General features: G+C 40.2%; 1 protein-coding gene across 2 annotated transcripts in view; it reads left to right on the forward strand.

The window, feature by feature from the left end:
* The window catches only part of ANKFN1 (ankyrin repeat and fibronectin type III domain containing 1), a 67,572-nt gene that overhangs the window by 36,481 nt on the left and 4,601 nt on the right, over nucleotides 1-26,490 (forward strand). For both annotated transcript variants that reach the window (XM_086473668.1, XM_086473669.1), the window contains 9 exons: nucleotides 3,338-3,445; nucleotides 9,987-10,086; nucleotides 11,227-11,359; nucleotides 11,984-12,100; nucleotides 15,152-15,367; nucleotides 17,444-17,610; nucleotides 18,987-19,137; nucleotides 20,919-21,087; nucleotides 24,463-24,629. In XM_086473668.1, coding sequence (XP_086329794.1) covers nucleotides 3,338-3,445; nucleotides 9,987-10,086; nucleotides 11,227-11,359; nucleotides 11,984-12,100; nucleotides 15,152-15,367; nucleotides 17,444-17,610; nucleotides 18,987-19,137; nucleotides 20,919-21,087; nucleotides 24,463-24,629 — 1,328 coding nt within the window. The remainder of the gene's footprint in view (nucleotides 1-3,337; nucleotides 3,446-9,986; nucleotides 10,087-11,226; nucleotides 11,360-11,983; nucleotides 12,101-15,151; nucleotides 15,368-17,443; nucleotides 17,611-18,986; nucleotides 19,138-20,918; nucleotides 21,088-24,462; nucleotides 24,630-26,490) is intronic.

Genomic DNA, 26,490 nt, shown 5'->3' on the forward strand with positions numbered 1-26,490 from the left:
GCACCGGACCATTCTTATAGCATCCTGGATGTACAATGCTCTAGTGTGGACACGCACGTTGATAGGATCTAGCCCATAAGCACTAAAATGCTCCATACATATCCAAAAGCCTTTCTCCTTTTTCAAACCTATGACAGGTTTTCTCAGACTCCATTAGGACTATGACTTTTCATTTGCAATTTTTAATCTATTATAATCACACAGTATTGTTGGTTGCTTTTCCAGACTTAGTGTTTGCTGCCAAACTGGCTCAGCATATTACAGCTTCCCTTGTATCGATCAATGCAGTAAGGTGGGACTTTTCATTTTATTGCATTAGCACTTGTTTTTATTAGGCTCATGCAACTACTAATAATCTTGCATGCTAATGTGAGAAAATAAAGGAAGCTGTACCTACCCTCAGTAGTCATAACTGAGAGGGTTGATAAATGAGGCTTTTGCAGAACAATTGTCCCATTTTGCTTCAATTTTTCTTTTGTTTACCCCAGAATAAAACCAGAACTAGGCAAAAGAAATATTCTGTTTGAGAACAAAAATGTTGTACACCCATGGGACAAAATTCTACTCTTGGCTATGCGGATAACTCACTACTATACAGTCGTTTTGAGTAACTTAGTGGCATGAAATTACCTTGGTTATAGCCAGGTATAACTACACAGGATTTGGCCCCACGACCAAAAATTTACATCAGCTGAGAAACAGACTCTTTTACAGTAGCTGCTAGTTATTCAGCTAAATATCCCAAAAGAACAGTGCACTCCTGGCAAGATAGGTGGCATTAAGACTGTAACTGTTTGATACAAACTTCTGCCTTGAGCATATTGCACTGTCTGTTTCTTGTCTGCTGTTATTAACCTTCTGAAATCTGAGAATAAGGGCCAGTTCCAAAGGGATGTAAGGGAAGTTTTCCTGCAGATTTCAGTGGATTAACACAAAAACTATGCAGAGAATTAAGTTCAAGTCCCATGTTTAGTATCTCAGTGATTCTGGGCTTTAGAGCAGCAGAAAGTCCTAGACTCGCTGGCATTAGGGCCACGTTGTCGTGTGCAGCTGCTCAGAACTCGGTGACGTCCCTGCTTCTGCCAGGGAGGGCAGCACCATCCATGGGAGTACTGTTGAAGGGCCTGGGACAGTCATCCTGGAGGTGTTTCTCCGGAAGGCAGACAAGGTAACAAAAGGAGTCGTTTGCATTTCCCTGTAGGAGATCAGGAGCATCACTTGATACCTATGGGATTTTTTGTGAGTTTATGGCAAAGATAAATGTTTCTTCATGGCTGTATACATGTGTTTTCTTTGCTGATGAACACAGCAGCACGAGGCAGACTCAAGTCACTGTATATAGGTAGCTGGCAAGAATGTGATATTTTCATTATGTGTCCTTAGTGACACGTGCTTAAGCTTTACAAGTGAGAGCATCAGAGCCTAAATGTAAACTCTTTCATTAAGTAATACTAACGTCAAAATTTTAGCCTGAGAGATGCTGTTTACCACTGCAGTTACTGGGGGCAGGACTTCTTTATCCACGTGACAGCCTTCACCACGGGTTTTGAGAACTAGCAGATTTGTGCTTGGCAAGAAGGCAGCAATCTGAAATTACACCAGTGTTGCATAACAAAACATGGCCCTAAGCTAAAAATTAAATGTGAATACATTAACACGCTGCAAAGTAGTCTGTAGCAGCAGCCAGAACAATATGCAAGGGAGAAGAAAGCTTCAGGGATTAATCCTGATCCATTCCAATCCCAGACTGTCAAAGGTTAGTGACATCCTTGGAGGTGCATCCACGTACCATGACAGTGAACGCTTGCCACTGTCTTCCTGTTTCCCCCACATACACAGTAGCAGCCTGGAAAGCGGTGGTCAGTCTTGTCCATCTGGTCTGCGAAATCATAGTAGATGGTAACATTCCTAGCTTATTCGTTAGCGTGTGAGTGATGGACAATGAGGGAAGCTGGTCTGATTTCAGTGTTAAGGTAGTCAGAAACGTGCAGGCTCAAAAAGTTTGGAAACCTCTGGGACAGAGAAATCATGAGGTTGTTCGAAACTCTTCCACTTTGTTGACACCAAAGTACTTTGAGATTGGTGAGTTCCAGTTGGTTCATCTTCGCTGCTCACAGGAGATCTAAGGACTGGCCTCCCCACACAGAACCATAAATGCATCTGGCCCTTGATCTCTGCAGTAACACACGTACAATATGCAGGACAGCCACTCTGCAGCTGTTCTATCAGCATAGCAAATGTCTTCTCTTTGCACCCTTTCACGGGACTTACTCTAGCTGCTATACTAAATGGCAGCAAATACATATTTATATCCTGGGCATCGTGAGCCCGTTGAAAGAAACGTTTGACTCCAAACTTGCACTAGAAACCAGATTTGTATATTTAGTGAGTGAGCAAACTGTTGGTGGCTGTGAATATGTGCACGGACTGTACCCCAGCAAGACAGAAGCATGTCTCCCTTGCGGACAGATCTCTTAATACCTTGATCCACCATTACTTTGAGTCAGGAAACTGGTGCAATACTTTTTTCTCATTATATGAAAGTATGCAAATAGTCAAGTCCGGAATTAAAATCTCCTCCCTGATACACACACTTTCATCCTCCCGTTTGCGATGAGATTGTCTGGTTTTTAAAATCAAGATTGAGATGGTAGCTAGCAGCAAATGAGCGAAAACAGTCTTTTGTAGGTTGAAGGTATGTGGGACAGAAACCGCAGCTTCTTGCCTCATGAGTGCAGTGCTGAGCAGACCATAGACTCTAGGGCAGGAATTGCCAGCGTTTGTTCAGGCTCTGCTGGGAGCAGATTTTCAGAAGTGATTTTACTCAGAGTACGTTTCTCTGGCTACAGAGCTAGGTCTGGATGTAGGAAGATGTTCATCCTCTGCTTTGCAATCGGTTTCCTACATAACTGCAGGAGAGCTGTTTAGCCTCCTGGTGTCTCAACAAAACACAGAAGGAGCAGGAGTGAGATCTTAGTGAGGTACCGAGAGGGTCAGGACGGTACAGGCTGAGAACAACTCTTACACTACAGCAAGAGAGGCTGTTCACGTACTGAAGAGAAATAGCCATTGCCTAATCAGGCACTACAGGAGCTTCTAGGAGCTGATTGTGAGCTCTTTGCTAATAATCGTTATGAGTAATTATCTAGCTGGCACAAGGCAAAGGAAACTTACTGTACAAGTAATAACAGCAGACTTAAAAACAACTGCCATCTTTTCCTGCGTGCACAGATGTGAAACTCCTCTAAGGTCGAGAAGTATCAGAGGCAAGAAAGTATTTTAAAACCTTCTCCTGCACCTTTGTGTTTCATTTCTGTTTATTTCCTTTGTTCAATAGACTGGAAAGACTGCAGTGGAAGAGAATCACGGCACAGGGGACACACTGAGGCCCTGGAACGTCTCCTTCAGCAGGTTCGAGCAGCTCATCAGCATTATAATTGCAGAGGTAAGGATAAATATCTATGTGGTAGGGCACCAGCTGAAGCCTCTGTGGCGCCTGTAATTTTAGCAGTTTTCTAACTAGGTCATACCTTCTCATTCATCAGGAAAAGAAAGATATTAATATTGGCCCATCTGGAATCACTTTAGCACATTATCTTGCTCTTAACCCTTGAAATTAGCTGGAAGAAAACAGCTGAAAGCTAGAATGCACACAAGCACAGACACACCCTTCCTCCCCCTGCACCCTACACACGTATTGATTTGTTTTTTCCTACAAATTAGTTTCACAGAGGATTACACTAAAATGTTTCAAGGATCTCTCTTTTATTTTTTCATATACACAAATCCTTTAGAGAGTAATAACAACTGTTTTGGATCAAAAGAGGGGACTTGGCTGCCTCCAAATGGAAGACACTAAGTGCTCTAGTGGATGTGAAGCCAATCTCTAATGAAAAATACTTGCACAATGCAGTGGGAAGATAAGATTGCTACATTTTCAAACAGAATGGACCAAAACTAGGAGAGAATTCGAATCTCAGCCAGCTCTTTGCTCTTCATTCATGAGAAACAGACTGTGCCTTTAATAGCTCAAGAGCCAAGGCAACAGCTTGGCATTCTTTTTAAAGCATATATAAAAACTCCCATTCTATATGGGTTGTTGAAAAGTTCTGTTTATTTTCTTAAAATAAATTTCTAACTGGAATAATGCTTCATTGCAGAGGAACTTCTTTTAAACTGAAAAGTTGAACAACCATGGAGTCTTAATTTTTCTTCACCTAGTATGACTGTTAGGTCAAGATGCATCAATTGATTTAAAATCATAGAAACACTTAGGGCTAAGATCATCTGGCTGAAATGGAAAGATGCAGCCTTTGTTCTTTACGTGTAAATATGTCACTATCACGACGATCCACAGTCTGCCACAACCCATCGTAACCATAGCAACTTAAACTAGTCAGCTATGTTGCTTGGAGAGGGAAAGGCGATATTGCAAGAAAATGTTGTTTCAGTAATTAAAATTCATACAAGCATTATCACTTGCAGGTGGTCTTGGTACTGAAAATACAGATGATGTATTCTATCTCTCACATAGCTCTTTCATGCTATTAAAGAAATCTTTTTTCCATGGTACAGTTTTTCCTTTCTGAAGTTAGTGCATATCCCAGGTCTTTCAGGCCACCTTCCTGGTCAATGGGAACAAGTGACGGAACATCTGAAAATATTCTTAGTGTAAATCGTTTTACTGACATACCAGCCCAGAACAGTAGCAGCTATAAACAACATGCAGAAAATCTCTCCTTTTGAGCATCTGACACCAATGCCTGGTTCTTATAAACTTCCACTGCTCCAGAAATTAACCCGAGTCTCAAAGCAAAGCACAGGCAACTCTGCTGTTGCTTTCCTAACTTCTTTTCCTTAAGCAATAAATAACAACAACAGAGAAAATCTCTTTAGCTCAGAATATTTTCTTGCATGTATGAAAGAGGATGTGGGAGCTTACATGTGGCAGTACTACACTGTGGAGTCAGCTTGAGCAACACCCTTGCCTCCAACCAAATAAAAGTCTCATAATTGCTTGTAATGCTAGCATTACACAGTGGTATATTTTGGATAAATCAGGACTGTAACACAATAGGAGAGCCTTTGGATCTTGCCTTACATATATGACTGATGTCAATCCCTTGTATTTCTGTAATTGGGTAAAGAATCGAGACAAAGAATATGCAGAAAAAGGAAGAATCATGACAACACTTTGAAATTTGATTCTGATATTTATCAGCCTCAGTGAAACCCGAGAAGTTTGATCAAGGATATGAGATAAGGTACTGTGCGCGACTGAAAAACCCAAATAATGGCTTTCACGTCATATAATACAGAGGCCTGAGCTAGATTCTTAATTAATGTGAATTAGCATGATTTGACAGACGTGGATAGAAATCAGCATGGATACGCTGTTATACACAAGCTGAGGACCTGGCCAGGCTTTTATCCATTCTTCACCATGCTCCTCTTTACCACACTCTTCTTTAATTACACATTAATACTGTGACCTCTGTTTTCCTCATTCGTTTTACAGACACCAGTAAACACCTGGACATTGTTTGCAGAGTATCCTTGAATCCGCACACAATCACTGATTTGCTGTGGTTTATAAATGACAGCAGAATCAAGCTCTGCATCAGTTAAAGCCAGGTGACGACGGAGACAGGACTTAACCTGGAGTCCCCACCTTGGCTTTTCACTAACTGATTCCTCTGGGGGATATCATGCTCATGCTGCTCGGGCTGGCTGAAGGAGAATGGAGGATGAGAGCAAGGGAGGTGGAAAAAACTGAGGGTAATCAATCTAAAAGGCCTGAGATTACTTGGATAACACAGGCAAAGGCCTCAGAATACAGAGGAGCTAGAAGAAAAAGCAAGGCTGTGTGCTAGCGCTCCAGCGTGATCTGGGAGGGTTAAATTGTCCAGATTCCAGGCAGATCCCTTGCCCAAGTCTGCTCATTCAGGCTTTGCACTGCAGCCTGCCTTCTGCCCTACACTTTGCATTACAGGGGCTGAAGAAAACAAGCTTACAAAAATACCAGGAAGAATACATTGGAATGTACAGTGAGTTTAAGAGCTTTTGGAATTAGATCAGCTGTTGCTTTTGAACCTGCTCTGTGATATGATGAAATCTCCTAGGGAATTACTTGGGAAGCTTTGCTTTCATATGTTTAATCTTCTGGAAAACCCTGATGATTACAAACAACAGTCATCCATTTGTCTTCATAATACCATGCTACAGACTATCATAACTGAGTTACTACAATTGTATGTCCTGGCAACACTTCAAATGTATTTTTAAAGTATTTTTTTCTTGTAGATCATTCTCTCTAAACAATTCTGAGTGGATTAAGTAATTGTGTGATGCTTCATTAAGAAAGGAACCCAACTCTTCAGTAAAATGCTTACCAGATATTTTCTTTCTGAAATGTGGTTGAAATGTATTTTACTAGACAAGTCAGAGGTGAAACAAAAATGTTCTAATTGTAGTTTGAAGCACAAGCAGAGTGCATAGTTTCATTGCATTGAACAAAGAGAAGGATCTCTGATTCCACAGGGCATTAAAAATGTTTAGATTACAATTATTTGTGAGAATACACAAAACCAGGCTTGAGAACCAAGCCATGGACTGAGAAATTCAGGTAGGGAACTTAAGAAGTTACAATTTCAGCTTTTGAGCCTGACTTTGTAACCCTAAATACACCACCCAGTATTACGAGTCATGCCGACAGCTTCTTCACGAGATACGGAATTTTCTTTTGAAAGACATCCCACCTTGAGGTGACGTAACACAGAATCTAGCATGGTCTCCAGCTACCGAGGTGTCTGGCCACTACTTATGCCTTTAACTCTTACTTGGAGTTATGTCTCCATGCACGTTGTCCCAGTGTCAGTTCTCTGCAATGCTAAAAATGTGCAGCTTCAAATGGAGTTTGAATTCATCTGGAAGTTTCCAGCTATTTGACGTATTTTCGTAAGGTTACACAACCAGTGAAAACTCTAAACCCCATTTTATGCCCTCCACTAGGATTTCAGTGGGATCTAGCGCATCTTATGTTAATTTGCTCCCTTATTCAGGGTCACTCTAACTGATACTTCGCTGTTCCGCAGGCTGTCTGACTTGTGGGGCTAAGATCTCAGATAATTTTGCACTGAGGTAATTCCATTTACTTCACATCTGCCCCACTTGAGGAGAGGCACCCGCTTGTCTAGTGATAGGACAAAGAATTGCAGATGATCTTCCTGCTCAGAGAAATGGCATGGCATAACAGACATTCCTCCAGCGCAGAGACCCCAGATGCCTATTATCAGCCTGAGTATGCAACTTGGTTCTTACCCTTCCACAGCCAATTTGTGTTGCTTTTAAGTATCTGTTGTATTTAAGTGAACTGCAAAGAAACATTTATATGCCCTCCCTGAGAAGAGAAAAACTGCTAATGTTGTAAACGTACTTTTGTAGTTAATTGCCTACTTCCAGGTTTGAATGCTTCTGATCTAAATCTAATCACTGGAAATTCCCTAATCTCGGCCACTATTTGTTCACTCCTGAGCTTCTATGAAAAGAGCTCACAGCTCTACTGCTGCATCATTTATTAATATAAACTTATTTTCTTGTTACTGGTGTTTTTCTATAAAGGTTACTTGATGTTATTTATTAGTTAATTAAATAACAGACAAAGCTCCATTTCCTGTAGATCCAAATTATCCTCTAATCTCAGCTCCATGTTTTTTAGCTTCTAGACACATTATACTGTAAAACAAAAGCAAATAGCAATGTAGGAGCGTTTACAGTCTCCATCTAGTTTTACCTTATTTCTTTTGCTATTGGCTTCTGCAAAGCTGTGGACTAAACCCAAACCACTGAATAGCCCAATAACATATATTTCACTTGTAATGTGCTCTCTTACTTCAATGCTGCAGTCTCTGGGTGCTTTATAGAGAATTAAGTTGCTTTGCTTTCAGCAATTTCCTCCTCCATTCCCTGCATCCTTAATAGAGAAGAAAATAAAAATTGCATAATTAGAATGAAATTTATATTCCTAAATTGATCTTAACCTTGGAAGAAGGAAATAGTTAGACAGAAGTATTCATGTAGCATTTGGTTTACATTACTGTGGTGCATTGAAAAAAGTTCATAGAGAGGAGTTATGGATAGAAAAACAAATGAATTTTTTAAAAAGGAAAACAAAGATCAGTTGCACCAAAGGAGCAGCCATGGATTTGGGTGAGTCTGTTAAAACTGAACTGAACAGTGCATTGGAGAATATGCCATGGAGAACAAGTTTGCACTGGAAAGACAATGGATTTGATGATCTAATAAGTCTCATACATCTGAATTGTATGACTTCATCCCCAACAGAACCTTGTTCTCTTTGTACTCGCTGCTCAGCAGAGTGGTAATTATTGCTAACAATGTGTCTTCTTTCTGTGGTTTTCAATGTGCAAATTACGGTGCAAATTTATTCGTCGTTTAAAAATATGTTGAGCACTTCCACAGATGGGGTTTTGACAATAACAAATTTAGATGGTCTTTAAACGTTCAAACTTAGAACTCTCTAGTGAGATACAGATAGACACCTCCTATTCTGTGTTGGAGGTAAGTGGGATATATGTTACTCTGAAAACACCTAAGCAGGCTGATTAGCAGCTTTCAGCAAATATTTCTTCATGAGTCACATTTTTTCCCCACTGGAGAAGACTGTCCCTCAAAACATTTCATGCTTCAGTCTGGATGATTATCAATGCTTCATCCAAAAAACCAGTCAGATCCTGAAAAACCGAGATACAGTTTCACAGTTACATTTTTCCTTTTGTCTTTCTTTTCAGATCACAGTAAGTATCTGCAGAATTAATTCCTTTTTTAAAATTAAATGTTTCTGCTCTTTCTCTTACAAAAGCATTAAACAGGAGGGACACGGCAAAAGACAATGCCAAAAAACCCTCAAAGCGTTTTAGGCGCCTGTTCCTTTTAACGGCCAGGTCTGGCCGACAGCGCCTGACGCCGCGTTGCACATCGCACCAGCCTGCGGGTTCCTGACAGGCACCTGCGGAACCTGCTCTCAGGCACACGGCGGGACACGGCTGTTTCACAGAGCTCCTCGGTGCAATTCCCACCAGATTTTTCTTCGGCTTACAAGGAAACTCGGGCCATGCGTGAGAGAAGGGAAGACATTAAGTCAAATTCATCAAAGTGGAAAATAATACAATGTATAAGAATTTAACCACATTTTTTAGCATATTGGGCAAATACTTGAATTTATAAAATCCTTCTATTGAATGAGCTGGTCCAGAGATCCTTGCAGGCACACAGCAGGTCTCAGTTTTGACATGAAGGGAACAAATGAGTTAAACACCTCTTCCTTGGATTCCAGATTATTAGGGAGCAAATGTAACTGTGAAAGCTCAGAAGCAATACAGGTGAGTGGAAATTGTTGTAATGGGGAAAAAAAAAAATCCAAACAAAAGTACATGCATTTACCGTGATACAGAGGAAGATGAGGGTCGACCTAGTTGTCTCCTTAAAGCTTTTACTTAGGTTAGACTGGTGATGCTGTGATGTTGATGATCACACCAATTATTCAGTTCTTAGAAGCTTAAGCTATATATGGACAGAAACTGTGGAATTGCAACACCCTAAAATGTTGACTGATGGTTCAAATCTCTTCTTGGGTTTTTGAGACCACTTGAAAAATTCATATCCATTCTGAACACTAAGAGTATGTAGCACCGGTTCAAACTATACTTTGCCTGGGAGCAAAACATTTTTACCAAGTCTGAGTTTGCTGCAGGTTAGGAAATTGTTCGCTGTTGCATATCACCAAGATAATGAAAACATAAGCAAAAGGTTGTATTTCAGCATGTTTCTAAATATTGTCTTTTGAAAGGAATACAGTGGACACTGATTGAAATTTAGCATTGTGATTCAAGAGACAAAGATTCTTTATAAGATAGTAACTGAAATTTAAGTGCTGGGTTTATTTTGCTTTTTATTTTCCCTTTTAGAAAGTTCTAAATTACAGAATGCTGGTCGCAAGCAATCAGTTTCCAGAAGCCTGAAGCACCTTTTCCATTCATCAAACAAGTTTGTGAAGACTCTGAAACGGTTTGTCATTCATTTAGCTAGCAGTTGTTGCTCTTACGAAATAGTGAAAAGCACCTTAGAAATATAGGTGAAGATTTCACTACCAATGAAACAGCAACCAGTCAGAACGATCCCGATAAATCGCATACTGTAAGACCGGTGCAGCTGACAGGAAAATAATGCTCCAGCTCCTACTGAAATCAATAGAATCTTTTCATTGTTACTGTTGGAAACGGATTTGAAGTGTAATAGAGTGAAATATTCTGTGCAAACACAAAGTGCAGTTACTGAGGTATTTTGGAAGTACTCCCTCCGGTGCTGCTCAGTAATGAAACTAAGGTATTTATTTCATTCATAATATAAAATGCAGAGCTCAGATAACATGTTTTAATAGTCCATTGGCAACGAGTAACACATCCAGAACTCTCTAACATCTTTAGTTAGGTTTGCAACCCAGTGTGACCCAAACACCCTCAGCCTTGATAATTCGGTTTAGAAAATGGAAGTTGATTATGCTGGATTATTTCTTCTTTCATTGCCAGGAGTGTTCCGTTTGCTTTTCTCCGCTGTATTTTGATAAGAGTTTGATTCTTCAGAAGAGCTCTCCAGTGTCTTTAAATTCCCTAAAGCAACTACTTAACATATGTAACTAATTGCAAGGGTAAATATTGAAAGGAATGATCTCTATAAACAGTTTAGGAGATATGCTGGCCAAATTGCACTCAATTACACTAAAGCAAATCCATAATAACCCATATATTTCAATTGAGTTACTTCAGATTTACTCTGAAGTAAACGAGGGCAGAACTAAGCCCACCGATGATAAAAAGTTTTACTAAATTTTCCAATTCTAAAAGGCATAAAACCTCCTTTGTGTACTGTTTACTCCGGCAAAATTCTTACTAAAACTGATGTCAGTGGCTTGCATAAATTCTTAACTTCTTAGATTCCTGTAGTCTCACATCATCTAAAGTGATAAGCTTCCCAAATATTTTTCAGAATTCACTGGCTGAAGTTGCATGATCTATGTAACATAGAAGTTAGGACCAGATGATTCAATTTGTCCCCTCAGAAGTGAACATCAATGATTCTTTGACTAAAACTTGGCATGCATGTGAATAGACATGAAAGGTGTTTGACAGTGTTTCCTTCTTTCTTTAGGGGACTCTACTTATCTGTTATATTTTTTTACAAAGACAATTTATTAGTAACCAATGAAGATCAAATCCCAATTGTGGAAATCGATGACTCTCACAGTAGTTCAGTTATGCAGGATTTCCTGTGGTTCACAAAGGTAACGGAGCTTAATTTCATATATTGCTGCTACAAATCTGTTGCTAGCAATGCATAGGCCTTTGCTCATCATTCTGAATACATGGAATGATGTCACTGAAAAGCTAAATGATGAAGTGCTTTACCTTTCACTCATGTTAAAATGCAGTCTTCACAAACCACTTATACGGGTTAAATTCCGACTGGGTCGCTGACAGTGGCACAATTAACTCTTTCGAATATATGATCCTACTTAAGTGATGGATTGCTACTTGGGTAAATACGGGTTTTATGAACATTTAGAGGAAGAGCTTAAAGAAAGAGCTAGAAGTTTTAAAGTTCGTATCATGGTTATGCCATCATTCAAGATCTCTTCACACTATTTTTTATACCCCAAAGAACAGTAAATTAATTTTCCACAATAGTCCAAAAAAGTAATTGAAATACGTACATGATGTTTACTGAACAACTTCTGTGTCTGATTCAGTAGCTGTTTCATGTTTATCTAGGCAACCCATTGCCATCCACAGAAAATTAAAATGAGGAATATCTACTGGTTTTTCCAAGTCCAGAATGCTTTTAGTTTCATTTCTGCTTTTGTAAATGCTGAGAACAAAATCTGATTGAGCTGGATATATTTTTGCAGTTGTCTTGCATGTGGGACGATATCAGATGGCTAAGGCAGAATATGTCTGTATCCGTGTCCTCATCAACAGCACTTCAAGCCAGGCAAAAGATGCTTTCAGCAGCAGCACAGCTACAGGTTGGTTGCATCGCATATTTCTAGCTATACGAACTTCGTGACTTTCTGATCTCCAGGGGACGGTGCTGCCAGCTGTCTTATGGTTCACCACTCCCTTCCGGCACATTCTTTGGAGCAGGGTTATCATGAGCCACTGAGCCTCTCTTGCCAGCTGGAAGGAGGAAATTACATTAAAAGTGTAGGAAAAAGAAAAGAAAGAAACAATAGCGGCAAACGAAGAAACAAACAGATATGAACCAGTAAATAACGACCACAGATAAGCCTGTGGGTTCGCAGATTGGGAATTCAAGAGTTATAATCCTAATATTTGCTGCTCAAAAGCCTCTTAGAAGGCCTATTCATTACTAATTATTGATATATTAATAAAGCATTTAAACTCTGGGTAAGATTTAGCACTCCTTCCTGCTATATGGGAACCTGCAGCAGTAGGTAGCTCCCGTCCCCAACAGAAAGGACAAGTGACTGCTGAAGTGGCAAACAAAAAATCTGTGGTACAGTCATGGAATTAATGAAGATCTTCCTACTGCTTGGCTCATGTATTGGCCATACGGCCATCGCTCTTGTTATTGCCAGTCAATGCAATAGGTTTTACAGCAGCTATGAAAGCCGGATGCTTTGTGGCCATTATTAAGAATATCCATGTGGGGTTTGTTTTACAACTTTTGGTGAAGCACGCTGTACAGGAGAGTAGCCTTCCTGGGCAACCAGCTGTCTTGACTTATTTCCCCAAAGTATTCCAAAATATATAGAATGCCAGTCGGCTGTACCTTTATTGGAGGACCACCTGTGTTAAGCAGCAGCTGCTTGTCAGTCCTTTGACCTATCACCAGAGAAAGTTGTAACTATATCTGCTGAATGTTCTCTCTGGTGCGGTTAGCTCAGCTCAGGTAGCACGTATTCCTTTGGTTCGCTCAGCTTCATCCCCTCTGCGCAGAACGCCTTTAACAGAGCATTGCTCTTACGCAGGGAGTGCGCTTGGAGATAACCAAGATTCCTAGGGCACTGTGTTATTGTGTGCTACCAGAGATGTTAAGAGCAGAGCTTGAAGCACAGGCACGTAGCGAATGTGTCCATGTGGTATATTGCTGAATTTCTGGCAAATTTATTGTCCTTAACGTTTGTTTTGTTAGCTTGGTCCTCTGATGAACACAGGGATTGTCACTGATACGCCAGGCTCTAACGGTGTGTGGCCTAACGGGATTCACCAATCGAAGGATCTCAATAAAGTTTATATGGTTGAATACATTTTATTGAGGCAGTTAATAGACTGACTCCGCAGGAATTTAGGACAGAATGGAAAAGATCAGTGACAACACAGCTGCTAAGGGACTAGATCCGCATATTCAGAGACAACAGGGATTGTAATTTTGCCTGTTGTTACCACAAGATAACGAAAGCAAACAAAACACAAGTGATGTGGTGCCAAGCTAAGCAGACACAAAACTTTTTTAGTATCTGTCACAAATTCATACTAGTAGGTACCCTCATTCTCCATGATGGAAGCCCATTCAGAATATACAGTGACAGTAGAGAACGGTTTGTTTTCATCCAGGCACATTCCTATCTTGCAGTGATTAATACGACAGCTGGATGGCTAACATCTAACTGCAATGATTAATACGGATTAATACAAAATGTATACCAAGACACGCAGCGTTAACCAGTTACGGAGGCTAACCACAAATGGCAGAACAGTTAAGAAAAGAAGAGGGAGGTGCTACACAGACATCAACAGTATGCCCTGGAGCGGGATGCATCAAGCTAAAATCGCAAAGTTATGCCGCTGAAAGGGCAGTCACTGTGCTGACTACCTAGAGTTTATAAGCAATTTAATAATACAGTTTATAAGTAAATATTGCCTGCTAAGGACAGATAAACAATTTCAGGATAATCTATCCATTTACAATGTCATTAAGTTAATATAGAGCACTTCGCTTAACATACAGTGTGCTACACTGTGAATTCAAGCTTTCATTTTAAACCACCCCCGTCCCTACACAATTTACTGTAGATCTCTCAAAAAGTTGCAAAGAAATGAGCATATTTTAAATGTTAAGCATTTTTCTTTAAGACATCTGGGAATCTCTTCAGTGGCTGGTCACTGGACTGAGTGTGTTTGCACCTATAAGCAGATGCCTTACTGTGTGAGGAAAGGGATTTTGACCAAAATATGTATTTTATGTGGAGCCTTTTAAAATTACTTTTCTTTAATCCTCACATATTTTCCTTGAGAGCTTTGCCCTGGTAGCTTGTTAGCTTCTGCCGGTTTTGTCTAGCACATTCTTGGTATCTGAAGTAAAAGGAAAAGGGTCCGTGTCTCTTCAAATCCTTCTGTGCTCCTTCACAAACACACTCCACAGTTTAGCTCCAGAATTATTTACATTCAACACAGATATGAGGGCCTCTTGCTTTTGCTGCTGAAAATAATCTGAACAATTCTAAAACAGAGAACAAAAAATGCAGATTGTAGTTAATGACCCTAACAGAAAACATCTGAAGTGTCCATTATGAATGACTCGGGGATAGAGGAAGAATTTTGTATCATCTCTGACATTTTCTCATGGGGAGGTTAAGATAAGCACCTAGCTCTTCAGTAAGTTTGAATCAGAATGGCTTCATTGATACCAAAGGAATCACCACTAGACCAACACTGAGTGCTTTTGCAAACTGCATCCGTTATCTTTACATGACTGGGCAAAACCAGAAAGTTCTGTCTAAATAAGTTAATTACTTTGCATTGTTCCCTTTTACAAAGACATTGGGTACCAATAGTCCTTCAGCTCTTCTCCATTAAATGGTGGGCTAAACACTGCTGGACCAAATACATCGGAGGAACCACAATTCAATCCACAAACACAACCTAAGGAAAAACTTTTCCTTTTGCTACTGAAGGGTATGACTGTAGGGCAAGGGTTTGAGAAACACAGTGTGTCTAGTTTTGATTGAAGTCAATAGGATTGATGTCAGTGAGCACAAAATAGAGTTTCAAAGAATACCACTCTCCTGATATGTGATAAGTAACTTTCATTTTACAATTTGCTTGTTTTCTAGAATTTGCTGGGAACTCACAACTTAGGCAGAGTTTTTTATGAGCCAATCAAGGACCGACATGGCAATATGCTGATAGTTACTATAAGAGAAGTGGAGAGTCTTTATTCATTTCTTAATGGCAAATGGATGCAGGTATCCAAACTACAAAGCCAGAGGAAATCCCTTTCAACTCCAGAGGAGCCAACAGCATTAGACATCTTGCTTATAACAATCCAGGTAGTGCTTTGCTTCTCTTACTGTAAGTTATTTGCTTTTGTAAAGCCTGTGCCAGAGCCCTGATTTTTGGAAGAGTCTTGTAGAATTTTAGGACTTAATCCAGTGCCCAATAAAATTAATGGCAAGGCTCCCATTGAAAGCAAAGACTTATATTGCTTCCAGTGGGTCTGGGATCAGACCTTTAATATGTAAAATATCCATGAGATTCTAAAGAAATTACTTCAAAGTCTTAGCAGAGAATAGTAGTTTCTATCAGTTTCGGGAAATCATGCTATAGAATTCTGTAGCAAGGGATATAAAAACCTTTAAAATTCTCTGGGATGTTCTTAAGCACCTATACAGACACTTAAAATTTCTACACTCCATAATATTTTTCCATCCAACCTTGAACACTAAACCTAGGTTTAAAACCTTACTTAATAAACCTGTTCTGTGGGGTTCAGAGTTCCTTGGAGCCTGGTATAGTTGCTAAAGAATTCTTTACTGACAATAACCCTCCTTTAATTTCTGCGTAACATGCCCCTAGACTTCACAATTAGAAAACTACCGAGGTAAGGACTGATGTTAGAAGTTGCTTTGCGTAGTTAGTTCAGTAACGTCACTGAGAACTGTGGGTATCTGTAAATTCATGTTAGACGTAGATTGTTCACATAAATATTAATACATGTTTTCTGTAGGTAACAGCAACCTATTTCTCACAAAATGTCAGTAGCCAATCTCTCTAAAACTCAGCTACCCAAAACTCTACAAGACAAATCTTTGTCTTAGCCCATTCTTTAGCACTCTCAACTAGATGATGACTGCTGTGGTTAATTTTTGAATTTCTTGGGCAGAGACTGTGCTTTTCATACCGGAAACTGAGAGGCAATCAAAATATACATTACCAGGCTTTAGAAACATTAAAAAATTTCCAAAAGACAATAAAATTTACCTGATCTATGTTAGATTTAATGTGTTAAAGGTGTAGAAAAATGTCAATCTGGGAAAAAGTTTTATATTAGGAAACCCAAAATACAGGCTTGATCAGATTTCCACAGAGATCCTAGTGGAAAAAATGTTCCCCTAATGGTTTACACATTCCTATCTAATGCCCACCCTTTCTTGTATTACTTGTTTAATCATCAAATGGGTATTTTGTTCATGAAGTGCTTGTGCAAATGAGGGTCTAATTGCATTGGTCAGAGCCAAGCATAGCACTGGCAGATAATTTGATGGTTCCAAGAGTAAAGGCATAAGGCCAGGTGTCTTAATCCTCACCCACTGCAGAAGCACACATTTCTCAGGATGGCAGCAGACATCAGACATAACTTTTAGGGTAGTTGGGGGGGGCTGTTATACATAGCCTTAAAAATGACTCCTGGCTTCAGCAAATACACCATCATCACTAAATTCTTCTAAGCTCTATTTGTTAATAAAGATGTGTTCAGAAAACACAGCCATTAATTAAACTTTGTAAACCACCAACCCCCATACTCATCGAGATCTTCCTGTTGGCAGCAGGTGATGCTGAACAGGTTTTTGAGAGATGCAGGCTGGGACTCTACGGGGATTTCTTTGGTGACAGTACTGTCTTCTGCAGCCCAGGCGATGGGTTTTTCCCAATGCCGCTCTGCTCCAGCTGTGTAGGTACGCACCAAACCTGAACCAGGGAACTGCTCTGGCTGAAAAACGACTGCTCCTTTTCCTGAGGTTTTTTCAGCTGAATCAGTTCCCTGGAGCAGCTCACTGCTGAAATGAACGGACAGGAGCGCGGAGGTGGGTGTTATTTAAGCTAGTTTAAAAACTATAGCTGCAGAAGATTGAAATCTCAGGGTGTTAGAGCCAATTCCTGCATGATGGGGAGAGCTTAGAGAACCTGTGTATGGCTTTAAGCAAAAAGTTGTCCAAGTGCATCCAAACTACCAGAGATTATTTATGTGATATGCTGAAGCATGTGCTTAAATGCTCTGCGAATTGGGAACGCTGTTGAAACAAAAAGACAGCTGTAAAAACATGTGTTACTTTTTAATCCCAAACTCTTCCATTTATATGGAAAAAAGAAGAGATTTTTACATAGGACTGTTTCTCTTAAAACAGGACATACTTTCCTATCACAAACGAAGTCAGCAACGCCTCCCTCCCGGCCTGTATCTGGGTTACCTAAAACTCTGCAGTTCTGTGGATCAAATCAAAGTGCTTGTGTTACAGAAGTTGCCTAACGTCCTGTGTCATGTCAAAATCCGAGACAACAGCAACGTCTCCAAGTAAGTGACTATATACATATTTACACACACATATGTAGAGGGAGAATATTTGTTTTAAGTTAGAAACAACTCACCAAATTCAAACGCTAAGGCAATTTTGCCATTGCCAAACTGTAGGTGCCAGCAAGGTGAGTACCATCACTGGGTACCATCAGCTCTGAACTTGCAGCCGCCTGAAGGCCCATCCAGAACACACACCTATGAGCCCGTTGGTTCCGAAGGACAGCGTCCTGTGGTCGCTCAAACTGGGCACACTGGTAATGATCTTCCCCGTACCTGTTAGGAAGACCACAGCCTGCAGCCCTGATTCAGCCTCCGCTGAACTCAGCATCACCCTTCCTGTTGATTTTTGCCAACCATGAGGTCTCGGTGATTTTTCTGGTGTAATATCTGGTGTCTCGCTCTAATCCACAGCGAACAGGCAGCAACTGAAAACACAGACAAATGCTACCAGCCACTGAACTGCTGTGCTCTGGGAAAGCCATCTTCCCCTTTGTCCATTGCTTCCCTTATCTACTGGGCAAGCGCCTAGTCCTTGCCTAGTGGGCAACACATTTTATTGGCTTTTTTCTGGAGCTTTTTGATCCCATGTCATTTCAGCAACCAGCTGATAATTTTGCATGAGGAAAAAGAAACTGGCTATCTGTTTGGATAACAAGGACATCCACAACGTAGTAGTTAACACTAACAAAAATTTTGGCAGGAATATAAAGCCCAGTGCTTCAGAGTTTGCAACAATCCCTGACTCTTGAAGTTTAAGATCACATCTTTATTTAGGAGCAAATTGTTCCATATCTATTACTCGTCTTGTAGCAGGGTTTCCTGCGCTGTTTTTTTTTCTTGAATGTTTGGTGCTGGCTGCTTTTCAAGTCCGAATACTGGGCAGGGTGAATTAAGGATTTAATCTAGAAAGATTATTCCCATGTCTACCAGGTCTAGAATGGATACATACTGAGCAAACTGGGAAGTTCTTTGGCTTCAGCAAGTACAAAAGAGTCTGTCACAGAAATTACACTTCGTGCTAACTGTCACTGTTGTCATTTCCAATGCATGCTTTTTAAAATATTGTGGTAGATAGGGAATGAAGTATGTGAAAAAGAAATCCTGGAGTGAGAAGCCTTAGTGAAATATTTTGAAGACAGTTGGACTTTCAGAGGTTTGCAAGGAATGTTCAGCCTGACGTACATGTGCTAGAAAAATTAAACTTTTGAAAAAGTTAGATTTTTAACCACAAACAATCAAGATTGCACAAGTTTATAATGTTTTGCTATATGAGAATTAAACTATCAACAGATCCCAAATGCACATACACCGAATTCCTGCTTGTGCTCTGAACTTTTGTTGTATTTCTAATTTTAACTTGACTCAACATACAGAGATGAGTGGGAATGGATCCAAACAGTTTCTGGCTCAGAATCTGTGGAAAGTATGGATCATACTTCAGACTGCCCTACTCAATTGTTCTTGTATGAGCTCCAGATGGCAGTGAAAGCTCTCCTTAAACAGATTAATCTACCTCTGCATCAGGTATTTGCCTTTGTGGTATTTATCACATTTTAAAAAACTGATTCTTAAGAACGCAACTAAAAGCTACAAACTGTGTAACTTGCAAGTAGGGATTAAATGTTACGGTTGCAAGAAAAGAAAAGCTGAGATGTTTTGTATTCCATTATGCTAAGTGTGTGTGAGGGGAACATCTTCAGTAAAACAGTTACTCTCCTGGATATTTGAACATATAAGGATTAAGAGACAAATTTTCAATTAGCTCCTATTTTTGCATCTGTTAGCATATTCATCCAACTTCATGCAGGTGCAAATAAGCACAAAACTAGCAGTTGAAAGCACTTTACCCAGCTGGCAAAGAAAACCAGGTATTTTTCCAGGCAAGCAGGGCAATTGACTGTTCTTCTGGAGGTAATAGTGAGGGTGTATGAAAGGGCTGCTGAAGACACAGCGTTTTGCTATTCTTTTACACGCAGATAAATGTAGCACTTCTAAAACACAGAGATCCAGACCTCCAGATTGCTGTGGGTGAGGAGAGGTATCTGGCTTCTGGCTTTACATTTAGGAACAAGAAATGCATATGTGAATAAATAAAGTCAGGGAGGATAATCTATGATGTGAAAGATCCATGAAAAAATAAGCTAAGGAGTTTGTTTCTTGTTTACATGAATTCCATTTTATTTTGGTCTGCAAGGGTAAAGAGGGCTTAAAGTAGAAGTAAATCATCTTTATATTCACTTCAAGGTCTGTTTGTGCAGCTAGAAAGATGTGGCCTTAAAATAAATTAATCTGGTTCTACATTTCTTGATTTTGAAAGGTTTAGGCTTTGCTTTTAAAAAGGAATCCATCAGTGCTGCACCTTCTAGCCTGGGAAGAGCCAAGTAAGACTCAAGTAAACCCAAAATTAAGACAGACGGTGTGCTGCCTTGTGGTCAGTCCCTCTAGTTCAATAGGGCTCTGTACAGGTCTCTATGCTAGTGTATTTTCTTGGGGGTTATAGCTTTTGTGATTTTTTTTTTTTTTTTTTTGAGCCAGGAACTAAAACATTTAAATCAATGTACAATATGTTCCTGAGGCTGCAGTTCAGCCAAGCATTTAAGCTCATCTGTTGTGCATGACAGACAGACAGAAACATGACCTTGCAGTTAAACACAGTTGTAGATGTTTTGATGACTCAGGACCAAACTTCCATGTCAATGAACTGATATTTTAATTCAACAGATTTATTTATGTATTTTTACTATTTTTGTGGTAAACAGAATCATGGACAGCGACACCGGTGCGTACCCAGGGTAAAATGCAGCGCTGCACACAGCAGCTCTACAGCAGCCTCAGGCCAGGTCCTGCGTGTGCCATTTTCTCTTGCTGCAGCACTTGTTAAACCTTTTCAGTGCTGTGTTGAGGGAAAGCTGCATATTTCTCTTAACCAACCCTAAATTGAATCTTAAAGGTTTTTAATTGAATCCATTTTCATGTTTTCACATAATTATGCAATCATAATCTTGAAAAGCACATGGCATGTGATCATTTTCTGCCTAATAAGAAACATAAATGTTGTTTTCAGGGGGGTTGTGCCTGTGTGTGTTGTTTTAATGTGGAACATTGCAGCTTTAAATCTTTATTTTATGTAGTGACATGAACCCACATTTAGCCCCCCCCCCCCCAAATATTTATGTTTTATAAAAATTCCAAGCTTGATGTTGTGCAAATTTTCTTTAATGTTTTATATCATTTGGGGTGTTGTTTATATAAGTGCCATGTTGTAATTCTCTCCTATTTCTTCCCCCGCGCGTGTCCCTCTACAGGCTAAGCACTTCCGTCTGTATACACAGGAGGTGTTGGAACTGGGTCACAATGTCTCCTTTCTTCTCCTGCTCCCCGCCTCAGACGACGTCTGCACTGCCCCAGGACAGAATAATCCTTACACCCCACACTCAGGATTTCTTAACCTCCCTCTTCAGATGTTTGAACTCGGTATAGTAGCTTGCTTCACCTAGAAATATTAACCCAGTCTCCTTATAATAAAATCACAAAGTTGTATCTGTTTTCCCCCTTGTCCCAGTGGAGAGTCAATAAATCACATGATGGCTTTGGCAACAACACTACCTATAACTGTGTACAAGTTATAGAGGGAGCAGAGCAGTTAAAGCATATACTGTAGCGATCGTTATTGAAATGCAAAGCATAGAGCAAAGCCCACAGTTATCCAGCATGTGTCTAGAAGCTTATTTGCAAGATGACGTTCTTTAAAAAACAGAACTAAAAAATTACACACAACATAGCAAGGCTGGAGCATGAAAGGATATGCAAAAAGAATCCCTCTAAATTGTCACGAGAATAATCACCAGGTTTGTAGAGGAAAATTTTTGCAGTTCCTGACGGCAGACAGTACTACTCAAGACTTGACTCCCTCACAATTTGTGAAAGGTCTGAGCGGGTGTTTCCCACGTGAGGGTCATCTTTTTCCTTCTGATTCCTGGAAAAATGCAGGAGACTCAGTCCTATTGCTGTGCTGCAGGAAAAGCCTCTTGTGAAACATGCCAGAACACTGGACTTGAATCTCTTTCTTTAGGGAGGACTTTGCTGTAGCAGATTCAGCCCCATTGTTCCACTGCATTGCTGACTGGGTAAGAATTCCCAAAACCAGAGTTTTCCAGCTGTCTCACGGAAGGCATAAGATACTTTAGCTTCAAGGTCCTCTAGTTCTCATTTCTTCTTCTTTGGTCCACAGAGAAAAGAAAGGTTCCACATAAAAGCAGCTCATAAAGAATTAATAGTTCTTTTCAGAAAGATTATGAGGACTGCTGAGCCTTACACATCAGTCTCCTTTATTTCCTGTAAAACCAGATATCTTTCTTTCCTCTGCCTTGAAGAAGAGAGAAAGGTATGAGCCAAAACGGGCAGTCAGTACACAAGGAGCCACTACAGAATGGATCTCTAGCGGCAACTGTGTCCTCAGTGATACCTCTCTGAGGTGCTCACGTGACACCATTACCATCCTATTTCCTATGTATCGTTGTGAAGTGCTGTTAGAGTCACTAATGCAGAAGAACGATTAGATGTTAATGGAGGGTCTTACCAAGACTATGTTTCTGCAGCTGTAATAGATCCATAACCTACCATCATCCAGCAACACAAATTTCAGTTGGATCAGGCAGGAATACACGACTGTGTTTATGCCACATCAGCCAGAGCACACGAAGTGGTGCCTGTGACAGCCTTGGGTTTTCATCCTGGTTGCGGGAGGACAGACGACAGCGGAGCTGCCATAAAATTATGAGTGGTACAGACAGACAATACCTGAGCTGGTGTAGTCTGCCAAGAAAAAGTTATCTCTTCAAAAGAAAGCTAACCTAGTTGAACCAGAACAGTCAGTTCAGTGCTTTGGGTCATATGGCCACGGCTGTAGTGCCCTAAAGCCACACTTAGTCTCTTCTTGACACGCAACCCTGAAGTCTGCCTCTTGAGCACATAAATTCTGCCTATGAGAGGCGACTGCCACATTCACTGTGCAAATTAATGCACAAAGCATATCCACCTCTGGTGGAATTCATCTCTGCACTAGAGGGTTTGCAGACTATTTAAGTCTCGTTACCTGGCACACAGGCTGAGGGCACGAGTCGTTCTCACTCCTGGGACACAGTTTGCATCAGGCTGACAAAGCAACCGGCACTGAATGGCATGGTGTGGTGCAGAGGAACTCTCAAAAGGCATTCTGAGTGCAGACCTTTCTGTTTAGCAACGTGGCTGCAGTGGGAAAGCAGTTCATGGTGGAGAAAACAGTACAGAAAGCTGAATTTTACTTTTGAGTATTCTTTCTAAGTAAGCAATCATCTGGCCAAAGGCAGATGACATTTCTATATGACTTATTATATATGTATCCCTGATGTTCTATAAAGTGACTGTGATTCACATCTCAAATATTAGAAGCTTCCATTCCCCATTAGCTGGTGGCTACCAACTGTATAATTGCATAACCACAAAAGACTATGTTGAAGTAACATTTGTTAAAGTAACATTAAAGGGTCTGACTTAAAACCACAAAGGCTAGAAACTTCAGCACTAAAGCTGAAACCGCGGCTGTAATTCACTCAAGAGTCCACCACATATGGCATATATACTGTAAGACCACACACTATTCCGACTGGATCCCTGCAGTATCTAGGCATCACCGGGAAACCAGAAGGTAGAATTCTTTCTTTCACTCTTTTTCGTGGGATTTCCATCTCCAGGTTAGGCCTTTACTGTGATGCTAATGATGTTTCTGTGATTGGATTTCTTAGTTTGAGGAATTCTTCTCAGCTATTCTTATCATGTTGTTTGCAAGGGATAAGTAGACATGTGACACTGTTTTTATTTCTTTTTTTTAATGTTTATTATAAGAATATATGCAATTTACACTTGAAACACCCTGAAAACTATCACGCCACAATGCAGAAAAGCAGCAGCAGTAAGCCAACCAGCATTTGCTGCTACAGCAAGATCACGCTGTGTGCTTGCATTTACTGAAGCACCAATGAATGGGGAAGCATTTCTGAAAACCTGCTCTCCCTCAGCAAGTTTCGGTAGGTCTGTACTGAAGTCTGTAGAGCTAACTGCCCCAGCAACCGCAGGTTCTGGAATAACGTGGCTTGAAGAGGCCAGGTAAATGATCATTTGTGAAGCTCCACGGCACTGGAGCTGCTCTGCCTCTTATCTATTTACCTCTTTTAGAGGTAGCTCGGGTAGTTCTGTGCTACTCCAAAGCCCAATTACACAAAGCAAAAGGTCACGTCTGAACTATCTGTGTTACCCTTCTGCATGAGAGTTCAGAGGATGATGTGGGCTAACACCTAAAAGTTTTAATTGTGGTATCACTGAAATGCTTTTACTGTTGTCATTTACATTTAAGTTACTGATTTAAGCTAGCCTAGCCCGAGAGAAAGTTGTCATCCTTTGAAATGATACTTTCTTTCTGAAAGAATTAAAAAAAAAAAAAAAAAGGTGAGTTCCATTTTCCAGTCATGTCACTACTTTCTTGATAAAAGAAATTACAAGACAGAAGCCTCAGAAACAGCCTTTCTGATTAAAGCTACCAAGGGCAAGACAGCCACTGGAGCTGCATACTAAGGACCTGATTAACTCTTCGCTTAGATAAAAATTAAAAATTACTCTTTTGAAATCAGTGAAGTTACAGAGTAAATCCAGTGTGAACGAGAGCAGAGCCTGTATTATTTATTTCTAGCTTAAAGTAACCCATCCAGAGAGTTAGTAATTATAGTTAATAAAATCTGTGTCCTGAAAGCTAAGGATTTCATATTTCATGACCAGACTATAACAATGTTGCCTTTGCACTTGGTCTTTTCACAGTTCATTTTTGCTGTTACAAGGAAAAATTTATAAGCCTGTATTGCCGCCTTTCTGCTGTCATAGAGCTGGACTCTCTGAAAACCCAGCAGTCCCTAAGGGAAGCAATTTCAGACAGTGAAGTCGCTGCAGCCAAACAAAGACACCAGCAAGTTATAGACTACACACAGGTAATAGCCTGTTTCTGACTATTCCAAGGAGATTTTACGGTGGCTTTCTTAAAAATTGCATAGGGCTGTAATTTGAAATCTAAATGGAGAATTATTCACAGGCATCATAAAAAGAGCAGTTGTATCAAAAGTGCAATTCTGTTTTTATGAAATTCAAACCCAGAACATGATTTCCTTAGTTGTTGCTTTTATACAAGGATTTTTATGGGTAAAATCAAATGACAGTTATACTAGACTGTTATAAAGAAATGTGTCGGTCTGCTTGTAAAACTCACCCCCACCTAACGCGAGGTAAGCTCGGACCATGCTTGGGCATTCATTTGGGTAATAGTTTTTCTCTGTCTTTGTGAATTGAGGACGTTTTTCACCATTATAAATCGCCAATTAAAAAAATAAAAATGAAACTGCAGACTAGGTTGTGGAGATAGTCTTCATCAACAATACACAGTGAAGAAAGCAGCTCTGTGTTTAAGATGCCACGCTAGCCCCAAAAGCATCTGTAAGTCTGTCCAGCACCACACAGTGACGCTGCTTCAGTCCCCCAGCGCAGAAGGATCACAATGTCAGGATTGTCGATCTTGCTTATGCTCTCTCTCTCACACTGATTTCCCTGTATTGTTCTGAGATCAGGACTTTACCTTCTCAGGGAGCATCAAACTCCACCCCACCGTCCAGCAGAGCAAGGCCTGTCCTTTTGCAAATCATTTTGGCAATCAGTTATTTATAGATAAAACTCGTGACCTTTGCAGAGTGCATCTGTGAACATGGTTGTTCTGTCTTTCTACAAGTGAAGCACAGAGTTCACAACTCCATATTCTTAATATTCAAGCAACCTTCTGTTGGAATAGGGGCCAAGACAACCATTTGTCCCATTGGTAATATGTTTGGCCCTCCGTAATTATGAACAAGATGATGATATTTCTGTTCCTCTTTGCTCTGAATTCAGATCCCCTTTGCCTCGTCCACTTTGGAGCTTTTGGCATCCTGCAGGTGGGCAGAGAGGAATTTTCTATTGTACTTTCACTGCTCAAATCATCTCCTTCCTTCTCATCTTCCCATTATCACACTCAGACAATCTAGCTTTTTCCTAGTGCGTGGAAGAATTTGGTAAATTTTTATCCCTCACTTCAAAAATAAGTATATTAACATGCATACACTGTACAGACAGTTCTGTGTTCCTCTTCTAAGTGTTTGAGTCACATATATATGCTGTGAAAACACGGGAGAACATTTTAAACTTCAGTGTGTTGTGCTGAATTATTGTGACAGTGTATTAGCCTTGTCAGGTTGCCTCTCAAATGAAAACCAGCTGTATTCCACCTATTGGCAAAAATATCTCAACCCACCACATACCGCAATCTTCAGTGGTGACCACAAAACCGCGAGAGCATTTGTGTGATCCTAGATCTAAGACAGTGTTGAAGTCACTACACAAACCAAACATTGTCAAGAGCAAGAGAGTCTATATCAATGCAGTTCTGAAAAGGAGTCAGAGGGAACTGAAAAGTAAAAACTAAAAAAAAAAACCCCAAAACCCACTCCCAAACAAAAAAACCAACCAGCAGATAAGGTATTTGAAGTCTTTACCAGAATGTTACACAGCAAGAAAAGAAATCCACAGACACTGAAACTAAAACTGAAGTTAAGCTGTAATTTATATGGCGTAACGCTTCAAACGTTCCTAAACTGCAAAAGAACCATAGTTCACCAAGACGACTGGTCCGTCACCTCAGGAGACACTGCAGAATGGCATCAGGGAGAAAATTGACGGGATTTGCGCTTTATTAAACTGCATGTGGTATGATCGTTATTTGGGGAGGGAGGACCACAGAAAGGAAATCCAAAATCAAAGAGGTGAGAC

This window comes from Leptosomus discolor, chromosome 15 (genome assembly GCF_034619465.1).
Source record: "Leptosomus discolor isolate bLepDis1 chromosome 15, bLepDis1.hap2, whole genome shotgun sequence".
NCBI classification, from domain to species: Eukaryota; Metazoa; Chordata; class Aves; order Leptosomiformes; family Leptosomidae; genus Leptosomus; species Leptosomus discolor.